At 45.0% G+C, this 21347-nt stretch overlaps 1 protein-coding gene across 1 annotated transcript in view; it reads left to right on the top strand.

Moving 5' to 3' along the window:
• Nucleotides 1–21347, top strand: part of adarb2 (adenosine deaminase RNA specific B2 (inactive)) — a 213067-nt gene that overhangs the window by 130789 nt on the left and 60931 nt on the right. The window contains exons 2-3 of the mRNA XM_069667522.1: nt 6862–6948; nt 7712–8649. Of these exons, the coding sequence (XP_069523623.1) occupies nt 6862–6948; nt 7712–8649 (1025 nt within the window). The remainder of the gene's footprint in view (nt 1–6861; nt 6949–7711; nt 8650–21347) is intronic.

The following is a 21347-nucleotide window of genomic DNA, read 5'->3' as shown; positions in this document are numbered from 1 at the left end:
GACCCCAGAACAGACAAAAAGCAACAATAGAGTCACCTGCTGATCGGAAAAGGACACGAAAGGAAAGAAGATAAAACATAGATGTTTAAAAACCTGCAGTACAGAGAGAGTCTTTACGAACATAAATGTGACTTCAACCACTAACTTCTCTGCTAAACCTTCGTACGGCGGTTCCCATGAGACTCCTCACAGAGCTCCATCAGATGCTGCATGTTTAGGTATTTCCCTCAGACACAAGAAGCAGCATAACACAGAGGAGATCCCCGGCAGAGCCGCGGTTTTAGACAAACACTTAGTAACATTATAAACAGTACTCACAGGTAGGGATGGGTTCAGGTTTTAATGGTTTAACAGGAGCAATTTGGGGTCCTGTTGCCCGAGGACACTTCGACATGTGGCCTGAGGGAGCTGGGATCGACCTCCAACCTTCCGATTGAAAGACGACCGACTCTACCACTGAGGCCACTCCCTCCTCCGTGTCCTTCCTGACTATCTGCAGCTGTCCTGTCTATTAAAGACAAATTTTCAATTTTAAAATTTGAGTAATGTTATTATCAATTCTGGGAGAAGCTGAAGGAAAAGCTCTGACACTTGTACAAAATCTTTACTCTTGATAAACACTATGAAGTCATGCTAAAGCTAGCAGCTGTAGCTGGTTTCCAGGGCGTGAACGAGTACAGGCTGAATTCATTGGAGCTAGCTGGCTAATGTAAGTCTGCATCTGTTAGCATCTCAGGTCTGAAACAATGGGCCTGCAGGGATCTGCTGTTCGTAGAACTGTAAAAGAGTTTTTGGAAGCCTTTTGTTGTTCCTGCAGTTGTGCTGTAGGGGTGACGAGAAATGCCAGACTTATTTCATTTAAAAAACTTAAATATAAATTTGATTTAATGGGAAACTCTTTGCACAAACGTTCCGGCGTCCTTATTTTTCCTAGTGGATTCAATATCACTCATCCTGCCTCCGGAGCTTAAAGGAACCAGTGTAGCTATAGCTATAGTCTCAGTCTGGCTCTATCTTATAGGTCAACATTTTCCTTCTAAGTTTCCCAGAAAGAACTCTAATCTGGTGCTAATTATGGTGAAAATGGAGACAATGAGTGCATTTTCTTTTAATTGATTCCAACTAAATGTGACCGACACAGACCTGCAGCCAGATGTACCGACCTTCTCTACAGCCGAGCATACAATACGTTTCCTATAATAAACGGGTAATGAAGGAATAATTGCTCGGTTTAAGTGGACCCTTTGTTCTGAGTGAATTTACCTTTAATTAGCGTCTAATTACTGATTATTACCAGGGAACTTCCTTATTAAGCTAAAGTGGTCTTGAGCTGATGTGGTCTCTAAAACCAGAAGAATCTCACAGGGAACCAGTTGTGTTGTTGTCCTACAGCGTCACACTGAAAACACGCTGCACGTGTGTGAAAATCAATCTTGGTACAAACCTCGTCAGACGTTACGCCGAGCGCTCTCATAAATCAGAGTTTGTGTGTTTGAGCTTCGTAAAGCGATCACAGAGCGATCAGAGGTGACATTTGGAGGATGACCTCTAACTGCTCTGCGTACCTGCACACAGTCGATTCAGCAGCTCACTTATTGAAAACACGATGGTATTTTCACTCAATAGCCACTTCCTGAGACATTTCAGATGAACGGAGGTCCATTGAAAGGGAGAAGAATTGTTTCTGAAATTATACAGACCTGAGGAGCTCTGTGGAGAAACGCTGGGTGAACTCAGTCATCTAAATAAAAACGCTGTGAATGCAGAAGAAAAGCTTTTATTCAGGCTTCTATTCAGCTCCGTGATGTGGAGGACGGTGCATAGAATTAGTTTCCTCTTTACAAGGGAGAAAAGGGTATGAGAACATTACCAAAGTAAAATCAAATGTCTCTTATAAATACAGTCCTTTCAAAGTAAGAGCGGTGCTGTTAAATGTACTCTTAACACAATGAGGTACCTTAACAAGCAAAATTAGTTTATTTGAATTCAGCTGATCAACTGTTTGCCGTGCACCCTTTCTGGTGTCCGCTGTACACAACTCCAACAAGGAGAGTGTCGGTCCTGGCTGGTCAGTCACGCTGCTAATGTAAGCTAGCGGTGTCGGTAATGTTTGGGGGAAGCCCTGACCAACGCCCACAGAATAGCTCTTACCGATGCGTGGACCTCTCGAGTCTCGTGTTTCACAAATCCCACGCAGCTGTGAACGTGACCTGCAGCTGCCCACACGCACGCTGAAGATGGACGTCTCAAAGAGCTGTCGAACATTATTGTGTGATTGTTACTTACTTAAGATATTATTTTAAATGGTAAGTTTCTGATAAATACGGAGGCGGCTGGCCTGAGCCACCAATTTTATTTATTTTTTCTTTCGTACAACTTGAACTTGTTCTTAAAATGTTACAGAAATTGTCAAGTACTAAACATCTTTAATCTTAAACACATTTTACTTTGCTGTAATGTCATATAATAAATTACCACTGCGGTTTTCTAAGCACACAGCAGACCTGTGAATCCTGAATGAAGCACCCCTTTGTAACAAACAGAAAATTGATTGTGAATCAAGAATTGGATTTGGATCGAATCGTGACCTTAAGAATCGAAATCGAATCGACTTGTGAGACATTGAAAGATTCACACCACTAACACCGTCTGTGTCTGCTGCCTCTGTGCCTGTCTCCTCCATGGCAACAAGAAAGCATCTGAAAGAGTGATACTTTAAGGTCGTGTCCACACGTACAGGTTATTTTTCTAAACTTAGCTTTTTCTCGCCGTTTTCGTCACTGAAAACATATTTTGTAAAATTCCGGCCAGGTTGAAAACTTTTAGAAACTCTGTTTCCGCGGAGACGCGTAGACGGGTTCGTGACATCAGGCTGTGCACCGTTATCTCCATGGTGATGCGTCACTAATGAGGCGACATTCCTTGTAAAATGATGGATGTGCTAAAAACAGTGATGCTTAACAGGACTGTTTACATGTTTACACATGTATGTACAGTTACTTTTCTCAAACCTTTGATTGGCCGCGATTCTCCTTCTTCTTCTTTGCATGACCGGGTTATATCGCCGCCTGTTGGTGTGGCGTTCTCATGACAGCGCTTCTGTTGTGTTTTTGTGTTTTCGTTTGGACGGGGATTTTTTATAACCGTGCTCGACCCATTGCAAACATGAACTCTTCAACAGTTCCATTTATTAAAAGTGCACACACACTGAATTTGGTGCTTTTAACAGCAATTAATTAGCATTAAAAAACTCTTATTAAAGCAGAAACAGGAACATGTATATGAGGTCATGAGGTGGAAACAGATACCAGTATACAGTATACCTCTGGAGTCTGCAGGTTCCACAGCTGAGAGGATTCATGTTACAAGCTGTGTCACTTTAAACTCTAACCTGTGCACACTTACTGCATGAGAACGGAACAGTTAGCGCAGAGCTTCATTAAAGCAAGAAGAGCCTGCAGAGTTTCACACACTGGTTATTGACGTCAGAGTTACATCCATCACAAGGTTCATTCTGGAGTCCATTTAAACACAGCCTGCTCTCTGTCTGACCGCTCTGCGTGATCAGGTTGTGCTCTTTAAACACGATATAACACCTGTCTGTCTGTGCCACTGTAAAGTACACAACGGTTTCAGCTCATCTTCCTTGCATCTTTCCATCCATGAAAGACAAAATACAGTTCCTGTCAGCCCGTCGCGGCTCAACAAGTAAAACACATCAACAAAATCTGAAACTGTTTCCTTTCTCGTAAACCCTAAAACCTGTAGGTTTGACTGTGACCACCGTGAGTGCATTCTCAGAGGAGAGTAAATGATGTTGTGCTGCAGCAGCCTGTGGTTTTACAGCTCATGTCCTCTACGTGCTGAGATGATCTGTTCACACTGAGCTCTGTATCTCTGTCCTGTGGGCCCTTTGACTCTGCAGAAGCTGACGAGTGGGTGGTTCAGGACCCTGGGCTGAACACGCTGATCAAATATACATTACAGGCACATTGCACAGCTCAGACTGACAGCTGTTTTAATTGCCTGTAATTTCATTTGTCTGTCACGCTCCAAAGCAGAGATACCCTGCACCAGTAGTCTCTTATTCACACCTAATTCTGCCCTTGGTAAACACCTCAGACAGCCGTGCTGTGTTACAGTAAATGTGCCTTCAGGGGCTTTAAAAACAATACAGACTGATTTGAAAACGGTCGGGATAATGACCCTGGTGGCCGGGGGAGACGTTTAGGGCCAAATTGCTGCCTGTGTTGGGCTCCGCTCTGTAATTAGGTCACAATGTGATGCTTGTATTGTGATGTTGGCCCGAGAGGTCCGGCTCAGCTCCGGCCTCGCCGTTTAGAGCGTATCCATGTGTGTCAGAGTGACTCATCGAGCCCCTCCAGTGCTGAGCGAGAGCACCGGGGGCCACGCTCATTCACAACCTCGCTCTCTTATCACAACATGTTTATAGCAGTGTAATGTGATGCCGCGTTTACGCAGCTCCAGGACTGTGGTGCAGCAGGGAGGCAGCCAACCCCACCTCAGGCTCGCCCTCTAACCCTCCGCACACCTACAAGAACTCATTTTCTTCCTCTTCCTACTTCATCATCACCTCCTCCTCCTCCTGTCCGCCTCCTGCTTCCTCTCCCTCGTCTCTCTCTCTTATTGATCATTAGCTGATGTTGGGGAGAGAGAGGGGGTGTAATTAAGGAGCCAGACTGGTCTGTCAATTCTGCTCAGCGCTGCATGGAGGGTGCAACAGAGCGAGCGATGGCTCTAATAGGGCTTCATACTGTAAACAACACGCACACCTGGGCAGCAGCAGACCCCGGGGAGACACAGAGAGAGACGCTGTCCACAAGTTAGAGCTGAGAGAGGAGAGAAGTTTAACAACAAAGATGTGCTCCGTGCGAGGAAGATTTAAAGATGTCTGAATCCCATCAAACAAGTGATGTGTGCACACGTTGTTACGAGTTTTATTTGTAGTTAAGTCTTAATTTAATGAAAGAAATCTCAACTTGAAGTTATTTGACAGCTGAAAAAAAGAGAAGTATGTAGCATTTTGTATTTAGTAATTTAATTCATAGTTTCTCATTGTGACATGAATTTTCCATGCGCCGAAATAAACCTGTCCAATAGGAGCTAAGGGTTGGAAAAGGGGCGGGGCTTAAAGTTGCTGATATGAGGCCCCATTCACACTATAAAATGCTGCAGCCTCCTCTGAGAAAATAAAACCAACATAGGAGTTTCAAAAGCTGCAGTTCCTCTGGTGTCCACTTGAGGCTGCCTACAGCAGTGAGTCAGTCCCCAAAGAGCCCCATGTTAAACTTTACAGCAGAAATAAACATGTTAACAGTTTGGGTCTCTATAGCTCATTTCTCTCTTCATGACAACTGTACGGGGAGAATCTTTATACAACTCTCCTGTTTACATTATATTAAGGCTTAAAGGGGCGTGGCCTCTTTGAGTGACAGGTGGGAGCTGCCAGCTGTCACTCAAAGAACTCATGATTTAAAAGAAAAATGGGCATCATTCAAGAATCACACATGTACAAAATTCACATGCCATTATCAAAAGCGTATCAACATTTTTTGGAGCCAGAAGTGACCATGATTGGGTGAGAAAATTGAGTAGCAGAGGATTGAAGGGTTAGCTAATGCTAAGCTTGGTTGGAAAGGTGCTTCCTTAATTCACAGTAACTGTAGCCCTTTTTACTCTGCGGTTCTGCCTCAGCGCCGTAACGAAGCTCCGCCGTCATGCAGCCTTTGCCATTTTAAATTTAACCAAGCATCACCGGCGTAAAGTCGCCCCAGTGTGTGTTTTTACAGCGTTCCGGCGTTGCAGAAGCAAAACATGAGATTTATACAAACAGTGCGTGCTTCAAATATACACACAGAGGGTGCTGTTCTGCCCTCTGCTGGCTCCGCTGTTTACACTGACGCCGTTTTGCCTCTGTTGCTACCTCTGATGTCGGCTCAGGGGCAGAACGACATCGCCCCACCATTACGCCTCTGTGCGTTCTACTTAGAAGATGGAACGTAACAGAAGCGTAATAATCCCGCCTGGAACTGGCGGTGTAAAAGAGGCTTGTGATATAATTTGCAATGCTAATGTTGGTTAGCGGAAAACAGGCTTTAAAGGAGACGTACTTACCAAAAGAAACGAGGAGCCAGTTTTTCAGGGTGTCTCTTTGTACAACTGAACACTAAATAAGACATTTATTTGTTGCTCTCTTAGCCAATCTTAGGTAGCCCCGCCCCCACCCCTCCCCTCTTCCTGGTCTGTGTGACTCTCAATGGGAGCATCAGTGACTAAACGAACATCATGCTGTGTTTAAGAAGACTTGAAACTAGAGACTGAGACCATAAACTTGTTAGGAACATGTTTACTGAGGGAATAAAGAGAGAGAGAAGGAGGAGCATTTTCTCATAGGCTTCTATAGGATCAGACCAGTGGAGACGCCCCCTGCTGGACATTAGAAAGAATGCAGGTTAAAGGCATTTCTGCACTGACTTCATTATCCAGACCTGAAGGAAACGTCTACTTTGTACACACACTCTAAGCTTGAACACACTGTATATCCTTCTATATGTGTGTGTGTGTGTGTGTGTGTGTGTGTGTGTGTGTGTGTGTGTGTGTGTGTGTTTGTGTGTGTGTGTGTGTGTGCGTGTGTGTGCGCGTGTGCGTGTGCGTGTGTGTGTGTTTCTGTTGTCTGAGTGTATGCACTGTGGTCCATTCACGGTGACTCCTCCTCACTGTTACCTCTTCTGTGTCCCCGTGTTGTTCCGACGCCGATCTGCAGCTTTGATCGATCAAACTATCAGAACATGTGTGTGTGTGCCCTCTTGTTGACTCTGCGTGTCTCTTGTCTCTCCTCAGAGAAAGTCAGTATGCTGTCAGCATTGATCGCTCCTTTCAAGTACATAAGCCCTGGGACCAGCAGCACAGAGGACGAGGACAGTTTAAGTAAGCGGCTGCCTCTCTTCTCTCTCTCTGTTCGTCTCTCTGTCACACACATTATTCATTATCGGGGAAATGGGCGATTTGATTAGGTGCTTTTAAAAGTGAGCTATCATAAATAAGTCATTAGAAAGGTACATTTAGGAGCTACCGTCTGCTCCAGCCCACCGCTGAATGTCAGCTCTTGATCCCAGCCTCCCACTCCACCATTAACATTCTCTCAACGCCGTATTTTTGTTCATTTCCCATCAGAAATGCAATACGCCACCACTTCCCCGTAACTAGGTTTGAAGAGCGTGTCGCAGCTGCTCAGACTTTGCTCTCACAGAGGATAGAAGTGTGAAATAAAGCGGGGCTACACACATTTCATCCTTTCTCTGAATGATCTGATCCCCACCCCCATTACAAATAGGATTGATGCTTTGCATTGGCCACAGGGACCCGGGTTTCCCTCTTTACCGCACAGACTCAGAACCAATTTACAGACAGATTACAGGATGATTTGGCAGATAACACGGCCATTTCTCAGGGATTTGTATTTGGATTTTAAAACACTTAAATGTGGTGGAGCGGTGGTATGAAGTGGGCTCAGGGAGATGATTGTAGATCTGTTCGTTATCATTTCATTGTGTATCGAGTGGCTCAATCTGCCCTGCGAGATGTTCACTGTGTTCAGCCTGATAAATGTGAGTGTGACACAGTAATGACTGCTTTCTCTGCTCTGGTTCTTTATCACTTTGCATCATTCCTGTGTTTCTGTTTATTGCAGGTACCAGCAGTGCCGAGGTGAAGGAGAACCGCAACATCGGTAACTTAGAGGATCGCTCTGCAGAGTCGCTCTTCTGCTCCGAGTCAGCGAGAGGCGGGAGCTCCGGACTGAAGAGGAAACGGCCGCTGGAGGAGGACAACAACGGGCACATGTGTCAGCTCCGCCTCATCTATAAGAAACTGTCGTGGTCGGAGGCACCAAAGAACGCGTTGGTGCAGCTGAACGAGCTGCGGCCCGGCCTGCAGTACCACATGGTGTCTCAGACCGGCCCGGTCCACGCTCCCGTCTTCTCCATCGCCGTGGAGGTGAACGGGCTGACCTTCGAGGGCACGGGTCCTACGAAGAAGAAAGCCAAGATGAGGGCAGCCGAGCTCGCCCTCAAGTCCTTCATCCAGTTCCCCAACGCTCCTCAGGCCCACCTGGCCATGGGAAACATCTCCAACCCTTCAGCAGACTTCACCTCAGACCAGGCCGACTTTCCTGACACGCTCTTTAAAGAGTTTGAATCCTCGCCGTGCTCGGACGGCTTCTCGCTCTGCAGCTCAGCGGCAGAGAGCGAGCTGCTGTCCAGTGAGCTGCTGAGACATGGACGGCTGCTCCGCCACACCCTGGACCTGATGGTGCAGGCTCAGCAGAGACTGGGGGGGATCGTTCCAGAGCCAGAGGCCCCTAAGAGCCCCGTGGCTCTGCTGAATGAGCTCCGGCCGGGCCTGAGATACGCCTGCCTGTCAGAGCGAGCCGAGGGCCGGCGGCTGCGAAGCTTCGTGATGGCGGTGCGCGTGGACGGGCGGATATTCGAGGGCTGCGGTCGCAGCAAGAAGCTGGCCAAGAACCAGGCGGCTCAGTGCGCTCTTCAGGCCCTCTTCAACATCAGGACAGCCCCCGAGGGCCCGACAGGCCTCAAAGCCAGCAGGAAGAGCTGTCCTCATTTACCCCAGGTAAGCATGCGCACATCCCCAGCGCCTGTCTTCTGCTGAGCTCTTTTGGCAGCTCCTCCACTTCCTACAGGGGCCTGTAATGACCAAAACAGCAGGCGTGCAGCGAGAAGCCAAACACCTTCCAACAAGTAATTAAGGAGGAGAGGAGATAGGAGGTAAAGAGAGCGGGGAGGGAGGAACGGTGGCAGCGCTGATAAAGATATGTGTGAGCAGGCTGACATTTAAATGTGTCAGAAACAGTGAAGAGAGCGAAAATACAGAAATGTGTGTGCACGCGACTGTGGGTGCGCCTGTGTGTCCTCTGCAGAGCGTGTGTCTCGGGTAAACAGTGTGTGTGTTTGTTGTTCTGTTTCAATAGGAAAGCATGTAAATGAAGCTAATTATTGTCCTTGTGCCTCTGACACAAGAAAAGTCTGCATCGCAGCCCAAATGAGTTTCTTTCTGTTTGCCGAGCTGTAATTGGGAGAGTTTTGTAATTTTGCAGGATCTCCTGTTTCCTCATGTGTGGCATCACAGTGTCTACAAACATTAATTCAATCTGTTGCCCAAAGGAGATAGAAAAAAGCAAAGAGCAAATCGACAAACAAACCGGCGAACACAATCCCGTGCTCATTTACACAAATATGTAAATGGCAATCAGAGCGAGGAAACAAGTTTGGGAGAAACTTGAGGAAATTGGAGCCTAAAGACACGGTGGCTGGATCGGCTGGCACTCGTTGACAGACATTTAAAACTTCATTTCAGCTGAACAATTTCATCTAAAGTAAAACTGCCCTGAGCAGATAGTCACACTGATTTCAGCTCTCATGGCCAGAAGAAATATGTTTGAGGGCCGTCCTGCTGTCCGTCTGCACGTCTGCACGTCCAGTTCACATTCACAGATTATTTTTACGAATGTCTGGAAGGAGAATCTTAACATTTGGCACAAACGTCCACTGAGACTCAAGGTTAAAGCATACTTTTTATTAAGTCAAAGGTCACAGTGAGCACATGTCCGTCACCTTGATCTCTAAGAACACATTTCTGGGAACATAAGGACTCTTACTCTTATTCAGCTCGGTCTTATACCCGAGGCTTTAATGGCGCTCTGTCAAAGCTCTTAGTATCACATACAGACAAACAAAGTTCCCTCAGTGTCTGCATGAGATGCATTGGACTTTGATCAAACTCTGATGTTAGCTAATGTCTAACTCAACCCATGTGTTGCAAAACAAGAACCACAGAGCAGCTCGTCTCAGTGACGTAGTTGACAGGCCGATGAAGTCTCCGTTTGGTGGCTGTCGGGGGCGATGGACGAACTAAACAAGGACTGTCTGACCAGGAGGCGGGGCTTCTAGTCCTGCGTGTAGTTTCAACCCAGAACATGATGTTTGTTAACCTAACCAGACAGACCGTCAGTTAACCTCATGTTAGAGAGGAAGAAAACAAACTCAAGCTCTGTAGAAGGTGGCTGGGTATCGATAAAGATTTCTCAATTCAATTTGATTCTGATTCACAAGGTCCTGATTCGATTCGATTTCAATTTGTGTTGGGGTTATTTTAGTTACACTATCAGTGCACCTCTAACCTGGTGTATCATCAAAATGTTTAATGTTTACAATAAGAACTGACCCCAAATAAGTTACATCATTTTTATTTAGCATGACAAACACACAGCAGTAAACACAATATTAACAATGTTATGAATTAGACAGCTTATGAACTTTTTTCCAGTTCACATTTTCCATCTGAACATCTGGCTCGTGGTACTCACGGTTAAACATAAACATCAGAGTAAAACTAACTCTGATTTATGGACGCACACACGATAAAAAGAGTCCGTCGGCGGTCACTGATGTCTCCGTAGTAGGAGCAGTAAACAGGTCCGGGCATGTCTCCCTCACTGCTGTGTTTCGAGAAGGATGCCCTGAGTCGTGCTGCGTTCAGGAGCGCTCAGAAACATGAGTGATCAGACACGTTTTTGCACATATTTCTAAAGATCGATCTCAGGATTTATTAGTCAATATCGGGTCATTCAAATTAGAATCGACAAAAGGTCCTGAAATGAGAACATGTTTCTTGACATAATTTCTGCGATACCTCAGGAACGCCCTCAGAGAATATCTGCAGACGTTCACCTGGACTTAATAGGGAACAGACTAAAATGAAGGGGTCATTGGTAAAGGTCACAGTGACCTCACATCTTTCCCATTCTCATGAAGGCAATGTAAGCAACACCTGCAGGGAATACTACACCTGGTTTAATCGATGAGTAACCGCCCCTCGCTCTATCTCTCTTGTACCTCTTGCACGTCCCTACTGTAAATGTGTAATGTCGGCCCACCTGTGCTGTTATTTTGTTCTCAGGTTTGTGTATTCTATCAAGGATTTTTAGTTAAATATTTCCCCTCCTCTAGTGGGAAACAGCTGAGTAGATTTAACCTGCAACTTGTCTACTTTGCACAAACAACCTCAAACTGCCTTTTACAGTTTAACATTGTTTCCATGGAGAGAAGTGTTGTATATTAGGCGTCCAGGGCGATGTGGAGCTGTCAGCTGAAGGTTAAACTTCCCCCTTCAGTCCTAATACGACACAATAACGTGCAGCAAAACACACTCTTAAGTCTTGAATGGAAAAATTAAGCCGTACACATCCGAAGCGTCCTCTCCCTGAAGCCACCTCGCCGCGCTCCTGCTCGTCCTGCAGCGTTTGTGTCGTATTAACATTCTTTTCCAGCCTTGAAGAAATAAACTGGCAACAGTGTCCTTCCCCAGAGCTCGACATCAACCCGACAAACCTGCACATGTTTGCCTGGAAGAAACTTTCTCTTTCTCTCCCGCTGCCACGCTGTCTAAAAGGATTTTAAGAGGATTTGCTGCACCCGTTTAGTTCCAGAAAGCACTCGCTTGTGGAATTTCTTGAAAGTCAGCCGTGATGTCTGCCAGCCTCGAGAGGCGTTTTATTTTCACTGGGAAAGGACAAAAGCACGCGTACAATATGTGCGTGTGCAAATAAACATGTGGCCAGGCGTGTGTGAGAGGCTGTGATGTGTTACATGTCTGACTGTAACACACACACACACACACACACACACACATGCTTGTATGTGAGTCTGTCTTCCTGCCAGGCGCTGATTGCATGGGCAGTGTTTGACTACACTGCAGATGTGAGGCGTGATGTTGGGGGGCTGTCAGCTGTAGCCTGGGGGAGGAGGGGGGGTGCAGACATTATTGTGCTATGCCAAATTATGTGTGCCATCTTTTTACCCAGAATTCCCTCTGTCTGCACCTGTTGCAGGGTAAAGCTTTGTTGGGTGCATGTTAATGATCCTGCACAGTTTCAACACCTCACTGCCCTCAGATTTAAAGGTTTCATATGATCTATGAGTCACATGACACTTTTCTTTTACAAGAGATTCTGTTTTATAATGTTGATTTTTAGTTTTGTGCATCAAAGGACAAATAGTTAGAAACAGTAAAGGTTATATCTCCTTCTGGTTCCATCTGTAAAGTCAGAATTCATGTAAATAAATGTGTGTTATGTCTCTATCTGTCACCGAATGAGGCCTTGTTTTGTCATTAGCTAAAATGCTAGACAGCTAGCTTTCATTTACTCATCTCATGTTATGGTTTGTGTGACTCTGAGTAACTCAAATTGACTCTGACTACTTTAAGATGACAGTAAATAGACCTAAATGTCAACATGTGAGATGAGATGAGTATTGGTTAGCTACGGCTCCTGTCTCCTGCCCCCGTCGGGCTGGCCCTCATTAAAAGATTATTAAAATCTCAACAGATGTGAAAATGTGAGAGAGCCAAACATGACGACAGATAATGATTGATTGATCAGTTTTGTTCCTGTAGTGTGTGCAGAGCAAAGATACGACCCAAACAGCACACCGCACACTAACGCATTCATTCACCAACAAACAGAGTCCGACTCCGACTAAATCTCTGGCGTCAGACGAGACTTCAGAGTAAACAAACATGGCGGACGACGGAAAAATTCAAGAAGAAAAAAGAACAAACTGGATGAAGTGGTGGAGACGGCGTGAACACGGGCTGTACGCTTGTTTTTTGCGGTTGTTGTGCTTCCTGCTTCAGTCAGCTCGCTTCCTGATTGGCTATCGTTTGGTTCCACGTGACGATCCACAAAGCGCATGCTCGGCTGGATAATGGATTGTAGATTTCAGGGGGGCCATGACGTTCTTCGGACCAGATCGGGGGAAGGGTTAGGGTTAGAATCACTCTTAATATCCCTCACACCACAGGAACATCATCAGACGGGACTGTGCTGACTTTGATCTGAAACGGGGAATTGCCAGCTACGTGTTCAGTAACTACGGACGCCGGCTTTACAACTGTGAAGCCTGAGAAATAGTAACACACTAGCTCCGCCTTTCAAACAATCGAGCAGTCGAGTTGCGAGGCAGAACTTGCGCGTTGGAACAGGCAAACTCTGGAGCAGCTGCTAGTAGAAGCATGTTCTGCTCTGTCTCCATTCTAAAAGCTAGCATGTTGTATTTGTTATGTTTAGTCTCGTGCATTATGACCGTATGAATTTAATAATGGAAATTGGAAGTTCATGTTGGAATCCCATTTAAAGCAGCCTCCATATGTAGCTTTGAGCCGACGTGCAAAAACTAAAATAAATGTGTTTTGCTGTCCAGAGTTTGAAATCAATTTGGATCTGCATAAAGATCTATTTATGCTGGCAGTCTGAAGCAAACACAATCTTTACTGCTGCTATTTTTGCAAATAAACTTAATGCAAGCCAAATGTTAGAAAACAGTCCCGAGTGTGTTTATTAGCAGTTTTTACTCAGTTTAATTCCTCAAAGAAGGCAGCGGGTCATCTCAGCTTCATACTGGACCTCTGCATCGATCACTTCCTTTATTAAAGAGCCACAGGGTGAAGCAGCAGTTATTGTCTGCAGGGTCAAAGGTGAAGCTCAGGGTTAGGACACACTGCTACTTCCTGTTTGTGAGTGAGGGAAAGACGAAAACAGATTGAATATTCGGACGGGAAACACCGAATATAAGCAGGAGAGGAGACGACAGCCATGTTAAGATATTGCATTAAGTGAACAGAGTGGAGCATGAGGACGAGACCGTCAGGCAGCTCCTGAATCCATCTACACCATGAAATATTTACACTGAGAGGAAGTGGAGCTGTATTCTTCCTCACATACTGAGGAATAATACAGAGAGTGACGAGACAAGCATACAAGTGCAGCTCTACATGTAACAGACTCTCTCCTGCAGCCTATACTCTCCTCCTACGCTGAGTCTGTGTGGATTGACTCGAACAATCACACCGGAGATGAAGCATCGGACCGCAGTCTGTTTGACATTAAAGAGCTGTTTGTCTTCCAGCGAGGACTTTAATTTTTCATTTAACCTTTATTTATCCGGGGAAATCAGATGAGAGAGCGTTCTGCAGAGACATGTTGCCTTACATCGACTGCTTACTCACAGCGGAGAGATACACACTGCACACACACGCACACGCACACACACATCTACAGTTAGCAGCTCTCTGAGTGCTACTGGGAGCTTATATTTTACTTCCATCGTTGAATAGGAAGCTGGTTATGTTCCCAGGTGTTAAATTCTGAGTCGTATTAGACCTCCTGGGACACACAGGCTTTAAAAAGCTGTAACATGAACCCTTCATCGTCAATATCAGACTCTTAGAGAAACTCTAAGAGTCTGAACGCACGCGATCGACTCCGGAGCTCGTGGCGCACACAGAACGTGCCGGAGACGGATCCTGTGGAATTTGAGGGTTAGTGGAACCATCATGTGTTATTGTTTACCTGGTTGTTTATTGTTTACTACTTGGTAGAAGGGAAGAAAACAGATGCTGCCATGTGCCTCTGACAGATTTGCAACAGACACTGTCTTTGCATCCCTTTGAGACACAAACACGTTGGACGTGAGTGAATGAGTAGTGTTGGGTTACTTTTAAAAGTACCTTGTTACGTTGCTGCGTTACCTCCTGAGTAAAGTAACGTGTTGATTACTTTTGCGTTTTTAAAAATGAAACCCCCTTTGCGTCTCGTTCCACATGTGTGTTATATCGTCAGGACGGCGTGTAGCCTGCTGTACGTCTACCTCTGAATGTATCGACTCGTTTACGGCCCATCATCTGTAACTCTGCAGCCTGATCACAGGACTGACAGACGCAGTATAACCTTTACAGCTCTTTATGATGCTCACAGTCTGACAGTGAACTGGGCAGAGGCATTCAGTATTAGGCACAGCCGTTTCCATGACAACAATACAACACAGGCTCTCAGTCCCAGCAGTGTTGTGAGAGTGATCTGAGTACTCTAACAGATTACTTTGTAACGTGTTACCCCCAACACTGTGAATGAGACACCACAGGGCATCTTACACCGCAGGTATTTACCTTGGATCAGACTATGATGGAAAGCCACCATATAAAAGGAGCAAGAACATTCTAGAGCTCTGTGTTGACGCCCTTGTGCACCCAGATATGTTCACCCACCTCCCTGGCCCGTCTCCCTGTTATTCTGTTTGTATGTTGGGAATGTGTTTGCTGAATCAGTGTGTAGCATCAAGCTTTGTAGCTGCGCGAATAACTTTCACAGACATCATGAGGGTTGGTGGTGGATGGTTGCTTAACAAAACCCAGGTCCTTGGAGACTGGCCTCACCAAAAACATTATATATTATCTCTGCAGCAGCTTATTATGACCCATATGTACGTTTGGAGTGAAGGCACCGGTCCATAGTCTCCACAGTTTTTATGATGGGAGAAACGCTGCAAGTCAGGAGACGTAGTAATTGTGTGATTCTGTGAATGTTTGTTGGTAAAGAGAGTGATCGCTCAAAAAGACTTCAAGTCCTCCATAAAACAAAAAGGCAACTTGGCCTTATTTTAAGTTACATCGCATGTTAAGTTACAAAACGTAACATCATGTATTTAACGTCATTTAACTTTGGTCAGCTGCTGCTGTTTTTAAATGTGCTTTATAAATAAATTGACTTGTTTGGAGCGTCGGCTGTGCACATCCTCAAAAATTAACGCTACGTGGTCACAAGTTGCACATGAACAGTAGGGGCAGTGCAGAGGCAGAGGGGATGTCACAGCAGGGACAACAAAAAATGGCAGAAAGTTCTGAAGACGAGCTGATAGACCGAGTCCTCAATGATCCACATCTGTACAATGTGTCGTTGTCGCTGCACAGAGACGAACATGCGTCTCAAATAGCTGCAGACAGATAAGTTCTGTTTTAGAAGTCGACGCGGAAACCTGCAAAACTAAATGGAAACAAGTCTGGGACCGTTACGTCCGTGCACGGAGGAACATGTTGTTCACTTTTTTTTGGTCTTTAGTTTACATCCTGCACATACGGTACTTGCATACGGCCTGAGCTCTCTGGTGTGCCCTCTAGAGGTATCCTCCAGTATATAGATGTGTAAGTATGTGAACAGTTATGTTCATGGCGCAGACGGTTGTGTACGCGAACGTGAGGTTAAAAACAAATATACCTCCGGTCTAAGGAGGACATCTTGCATGTCTTCTGCAGAGGCGCTAATTAAAATGCTAAAGATCTGTTAAACCTGGTTCCACCTCCTGAGTCCAGATGGGGGTTAAGTTTAAGCAACAGATGCACTGTGTTTAAAATACAACCTTTAAAACTAAACTTGTATTTGCCCAGGTAGGTGTTGTTTTGCAAGATTACAAACAACTGTTGTCAGCCGACACTTCATCTATAAGATCAGTATCTGTAGAAATTATTATCATAGAACATAAACGAAGCTGCTGTGAGTTTCCTCTGAAACAGATTTGCTAATTCACAACACGTGTCATTTTAAAGATATTTAAAGGTTAAATAATATCTCCTACGTTTGACCAAGCACCATGTTGACTTAGCTGTGGTGTCTCTGTTAAGATTGTAGCTCATGCTTCATAATAAACTTGAAGTATGAGCTCCTAAAGCAATAACCGCCTCCTCTGCTCTCCCAAAAACTGATATTATTCTGTTTTCCTAACGCCGCCCCTTCGCCCTGATAATTTCCATACAGTCCCTGAACTCGGGGTTACATTTGCCTCTAATCACAACTCTGAGTCTTTATTATTAATCAGTCAGCAGGAAGCTGTTCTTTAATCCCACCCTCAGCTCTCTACTTACCGGAAAATGTCTTTGCCCTATTAAATCCTGCACAGTGAAGTGAGAAAGTGCCCGAGTAATCCTGACACCCATTTCACCAAGTGGAATGATTACTCCTCTGTTCAGGCCTTGATTGGCCACTTAATCTCCGCTCGCCGTCACAAAGCGGCGCCGTGTTGCCAAGTCGACTGAGCCGGGGAGTGTGTGTGTGTGAGTGTGTGTGCGGCTAGAAGTCTCCGAGTCAGCAGGTCCATGAGGACGGACGGGACGGAGGTCAGCGGTCAGGACGGCGCGCTCTGCCACCTCGGATTAAACCCTGTTTGAAAAGGGAAATGTGCTGCGGGCAGCGCGGGATGGAGACGAGGGTTAATGGAGGAGAGAGACGAGAGAAAGCTGCTTATTTGTCTTCTGGTTATTACAAACACACTGTTTTAAGTCTTCTTTCTAAAAGGCGAGATTACAAGCGACTGTGTTTATTTCTCTGCTGTTCAGCCTGATTTGATTTAGTTATCTCCATCAGATACAGACTGGTCAAGTGCAGTAATTTCCCGCCTCCGCCGCTGCAAATTAAATATGATTTGAGACACGTGAAGGTGACCCCTGTCAGCCGCAGAGCCGGCGCAGATTGTTTTCTTTGTCTAATCTCTCCCACTTCTAATCTGTCTCAATATAAACAGCTGTGACAGGCTGATCATTAATTAATATTGCCACAACAAATTAGAGACAGCGATCGCCCAGCCGAGTCTCAGAGAGAGAGAGGGAGAGAGAGAGGGAGAGGTGTGAAGAACACATTAGAGAGCGGTTGATTAACAGCCTCAGACCTGCAGATAGTGTTACAGCCTCAGCATGTGGACAGTGACAGTTACACACACAGTGACAGACTGTACTCACAGGATCAGCTGTGATCATCAGCAGAGGTGACGCCGTGCAAACAGGCTGATAAAACATCTGCATCCATCAACGTCTGCTGACTCAAACAAGACGCCTCCTGCAGCCCAGCGTTTCAGGGAAGTGTAGAAACAAGCACAAGGCTTTTATTTGTTAACATGGGAAATATTTGTTTGTACATATTTTTGACTAACAGGTACTAAAAGTTTGGGAGTTTGCTCCAGGACAATGCTTCAGCCTGCAGCAGTGAAACAGGCTGTAATGGCTGCAACATGATCCTGGAACAATCCTCTAAAAGTTCATGTTGTTTCCACTGACAGGCTCAGATTGTTATTCCAAATATATATATATATATATATATATATATATATATATATATATATATATATATATATATATAAAAGAGCAGGTCGAGACCGTACTGTTATTATATATTATTTAGAGAGAGAACCAACATGAGTCACTCAGCAACGTTTGGCACTGTGGCAGAAAAACTTCCTTTTAACAGGCAGAAACCTCGAGCAGAACCAGACTCACGATGAACAGACATCCTCAACTGGATGGGCTTTACAGTGGGACAGTATTCTTACAGACTGGGTGTCTGTGGCGACATTCACAGAAAAGAATCTCAAGCAGCGCCCAGTTAGTGACGCGTTTTCCATCAGCCAGCAGTGGTTTGTCTGCCAGAGAGGATAGGCGGAGCTAAGCGGCTGCTTTTCCGCTCTCTGCAAGTGTTGCGAGTAAACAGTAATCTACTATGGCTGAACAAACAAAGAAAAGATGGATGACTACAGATACAACTTCAACAAGAAGTGAAAATCCAAAGAAGAAGAAACAAACTCGACGCTCAGATGAAGCAAACAGTCTGAAAAGGAAAGCGACCGTCAGCCAGGAAAATCGAGAGTTACAACCGGAGCCAACCGTGGACGTCACACATGCAGCACTGTCTGGATATCTGAAGTGTGCTCCCGTAATTACCGTTTATCGCTAAAGAGAACGAAACTGAGATCGTCGAGATTATAACTTTAAAGTAGAGACACAAAACTTTAAAAAGATTTAAAGCAAACTCATTTGGAAGAGAAAACAAAAAGCCTAATGTTAAACTACGACTTAAATCAACGTCTTCGCCATCTGATGACGATTTATGCAAATATTTCAGGGCTTCCTGTGTCGACGACAGATATCTGGATTACTGAGATTACACGTCTTCGTCTGAATGTTTGTCGTTGTTTAAAGTTGGAACAACAACTTCAGACAGAGTTTAGAGATGACCAGATTGTTGTCCTCGTTTATAAGCAGATATGTGTTTATAGAAATTAATAAAAAGCTTTAAGCTAAGTAAAACTGTTGTCAGACGAACGCTGACAGGTTCTGGGATTGTGTTTTGGCTGATGCGTTCAGTCTTTTTACTTCTCCGACTAAAAACAGGAACAAAAACACTTCCAGTCCAAGAATGTCCCTCGACTACATTCTGCCTTCATATGCACATATCTGTTTATAGACGTGAACAGATGGATGTCAGTGATCCATTTAAAGGAACAAGTGAAAGTCTTTATTTAAATGTTCATTCAGATAAAGTGCTTCTGGGATCCGTTTTTAAGTTTTTAGTTTTCAATCGTCAAACATTAAATACTTTTAGACAATCAGACGTAAAAAGACATTAAAGATGTCACAGAAAATCCTCTGAGATATACGATAAAAATGGCCTAAAGTCTGCACACATTATTACAGTAATAAACCAGAGCAGCAGTGAGTCTTATTTGTATTTTAATCTAACCGTGACCTCTGACCCGGAGAGGGGAAGTCCTGATGTGCATCCATAAAGTATCTCATTACAGTTTGTCACTTAGCTAGGATAATAATGTGCTGCCGTTTGCTCCGGACCGTCAGTGTGCCCTTTAAGCAGCCACTTACCTCATCATGTGGTATTTAAAGAACCAGCGCAGATTTGTGTGTGAAATTACCGAACAATAATGTTTCCCCGCGTACATGGAAAGGTTAGAATCATCCCCTGCTGTCTCATATGTATGCAAAATGTGACCTATGAGGCTAATGTACGGCGTCAGCAGGAGAATCCCTGAGCGGGGGGAGCTGAGGCGGGGTGGCTCGGGTCGAGTCGGCTCACATTTACAGTAAAACTCGCTGCAATCCGTCCACAGAAGCATCCCAGTATCCTGACTCCTGCTTCAAACTCTGACAGGCCTCCATCCTCCTCCTCCTCCTCTCCCCTCCCCTCCTCACCCCCAGCTGTGAGCCCGAGCTCGCCTATAATCATCTCTGAAGAAGCCCTCACACTTCATTAAAACCATAATCAAGTTCATTACAATTTCATAGGCGTTCAGGTACCAAATGGCTTCCAATAAATCATGACTATTGGTCCTGTGTGGCTGGCATGTGTAGGTTTATCTCCGGCGCTCAGGCAGGAGAGAGGAGGGGGGAGGAGAGCAGGGGGGAGGAGGGGGGAGATCTGGATGTCTGGCCTTTAAATGACCTTCCAGTCAGGAGAAATGGACCGTGCTGTCATACACGCTGGCTGGAGATGTGCACACATCAAATCAGTCACATCAAAGCTGAAGGATCAGATTGTTCATGAAGGCATCACGGTGACGTTCAGTAAACTCATCAACAGACGTTTAACAAGTCAAAGCTGAAGCCTGACAGCTTCCTGTTTTACCTGCAGCTGTTTTAGATGATTACCTGTGTTCAGTGTAATAATACTTTATTCTTATAGGAAGATAAATGTTGTTAGGGCTATTCAAGTACAATTTTACACATAAATGGTGTCCATTGTCAGTGTAGTATTGATCATTTCTGCATCAGATATGTCATCAAACTGCACGATATCAATCATATGAGTGAGTGAGTGAGTGAGTGAGTGAGTGAGTGAGTGAGTGAGTGAGTGAGTGAGTGACTGAGTGAGTGACTGAGTGAGTGACTGAGTGAGCGATGGTACTTTCAGATAGAGAGACTACACGTCTCTGGATACTTCGTTCTGGGACTAGCGTGGCTGCTCCTCCGCTGCTCGTCCGCTGTCCTCAACATGCCCGCAGCGCGCACATCCAGGGTAGTTTCGGGTCTTTGTTTTAAATGTTTCCGTGTGTTGGTCTGAACAGAAAACTATCTTATTTACATTAGAAAGGGGACCTTGATGAACACACAGCGAAAACAACCGTATGAGCCGAGACGAAGAGACGGAGAGCGAGCGAGGGGGAGAGATCGCACTCGAGTCTGCAACATGTTATTAATTTATTTTTACTAACATATACACATCTGGCCCGCGGGAGACTCATGACTATGTTTTTATTTCAAAGAAAATTAAGCAGGAACCACAAAAAGGAGCCTGTGAGTGACTTTATCGTTAAAATAACTTCCTGGAGAAGTTACTAATAAAATAACAACAACGGCCCCGGAAACCCTTCAAAATAAAAGCATTGTGTACAAACAAGGGGAGTCAGAATTCCAGATCAGGCTTTTACTTTGAAAAAGCATATGCACATGAAGTGTTCACCGACTTTACGCTGCATGCCTGTGACTTTCGCTACAGGAAGAGATCAATAGGACTGATCACAATTAATTTTCACACGGTTTCACTCGCGGTAAAAATAGGCGAGCCTCCTATTCTCTACTATTTCGAACGGTTGCGTCATGAACATAATTGTTCACACACTGTATGCAACTACCATATGTGC

This window comes from Semicossyphus pulcher, unplaced genomic scaffold (assembly GCF_022749685.1).
Source record: "Semicossyphus pulcher isolate SPU_LCO1_2020_fin unplaced genomic scaffold, fSemPul1.0.p SCAF_18, whole genome shotgun sequence".
In the NCBI taxonomy this organism is placed as follows: domain Eukaryota; kingdom Metazoa; phylum Chordata; class Actinopteri; order Labriformes; family Labridae; genus Semicossyphus; species Semicossyphus pulcher.
This window is presented reverse-complemented; position numbering and strand designations above follow the sequence as displayed.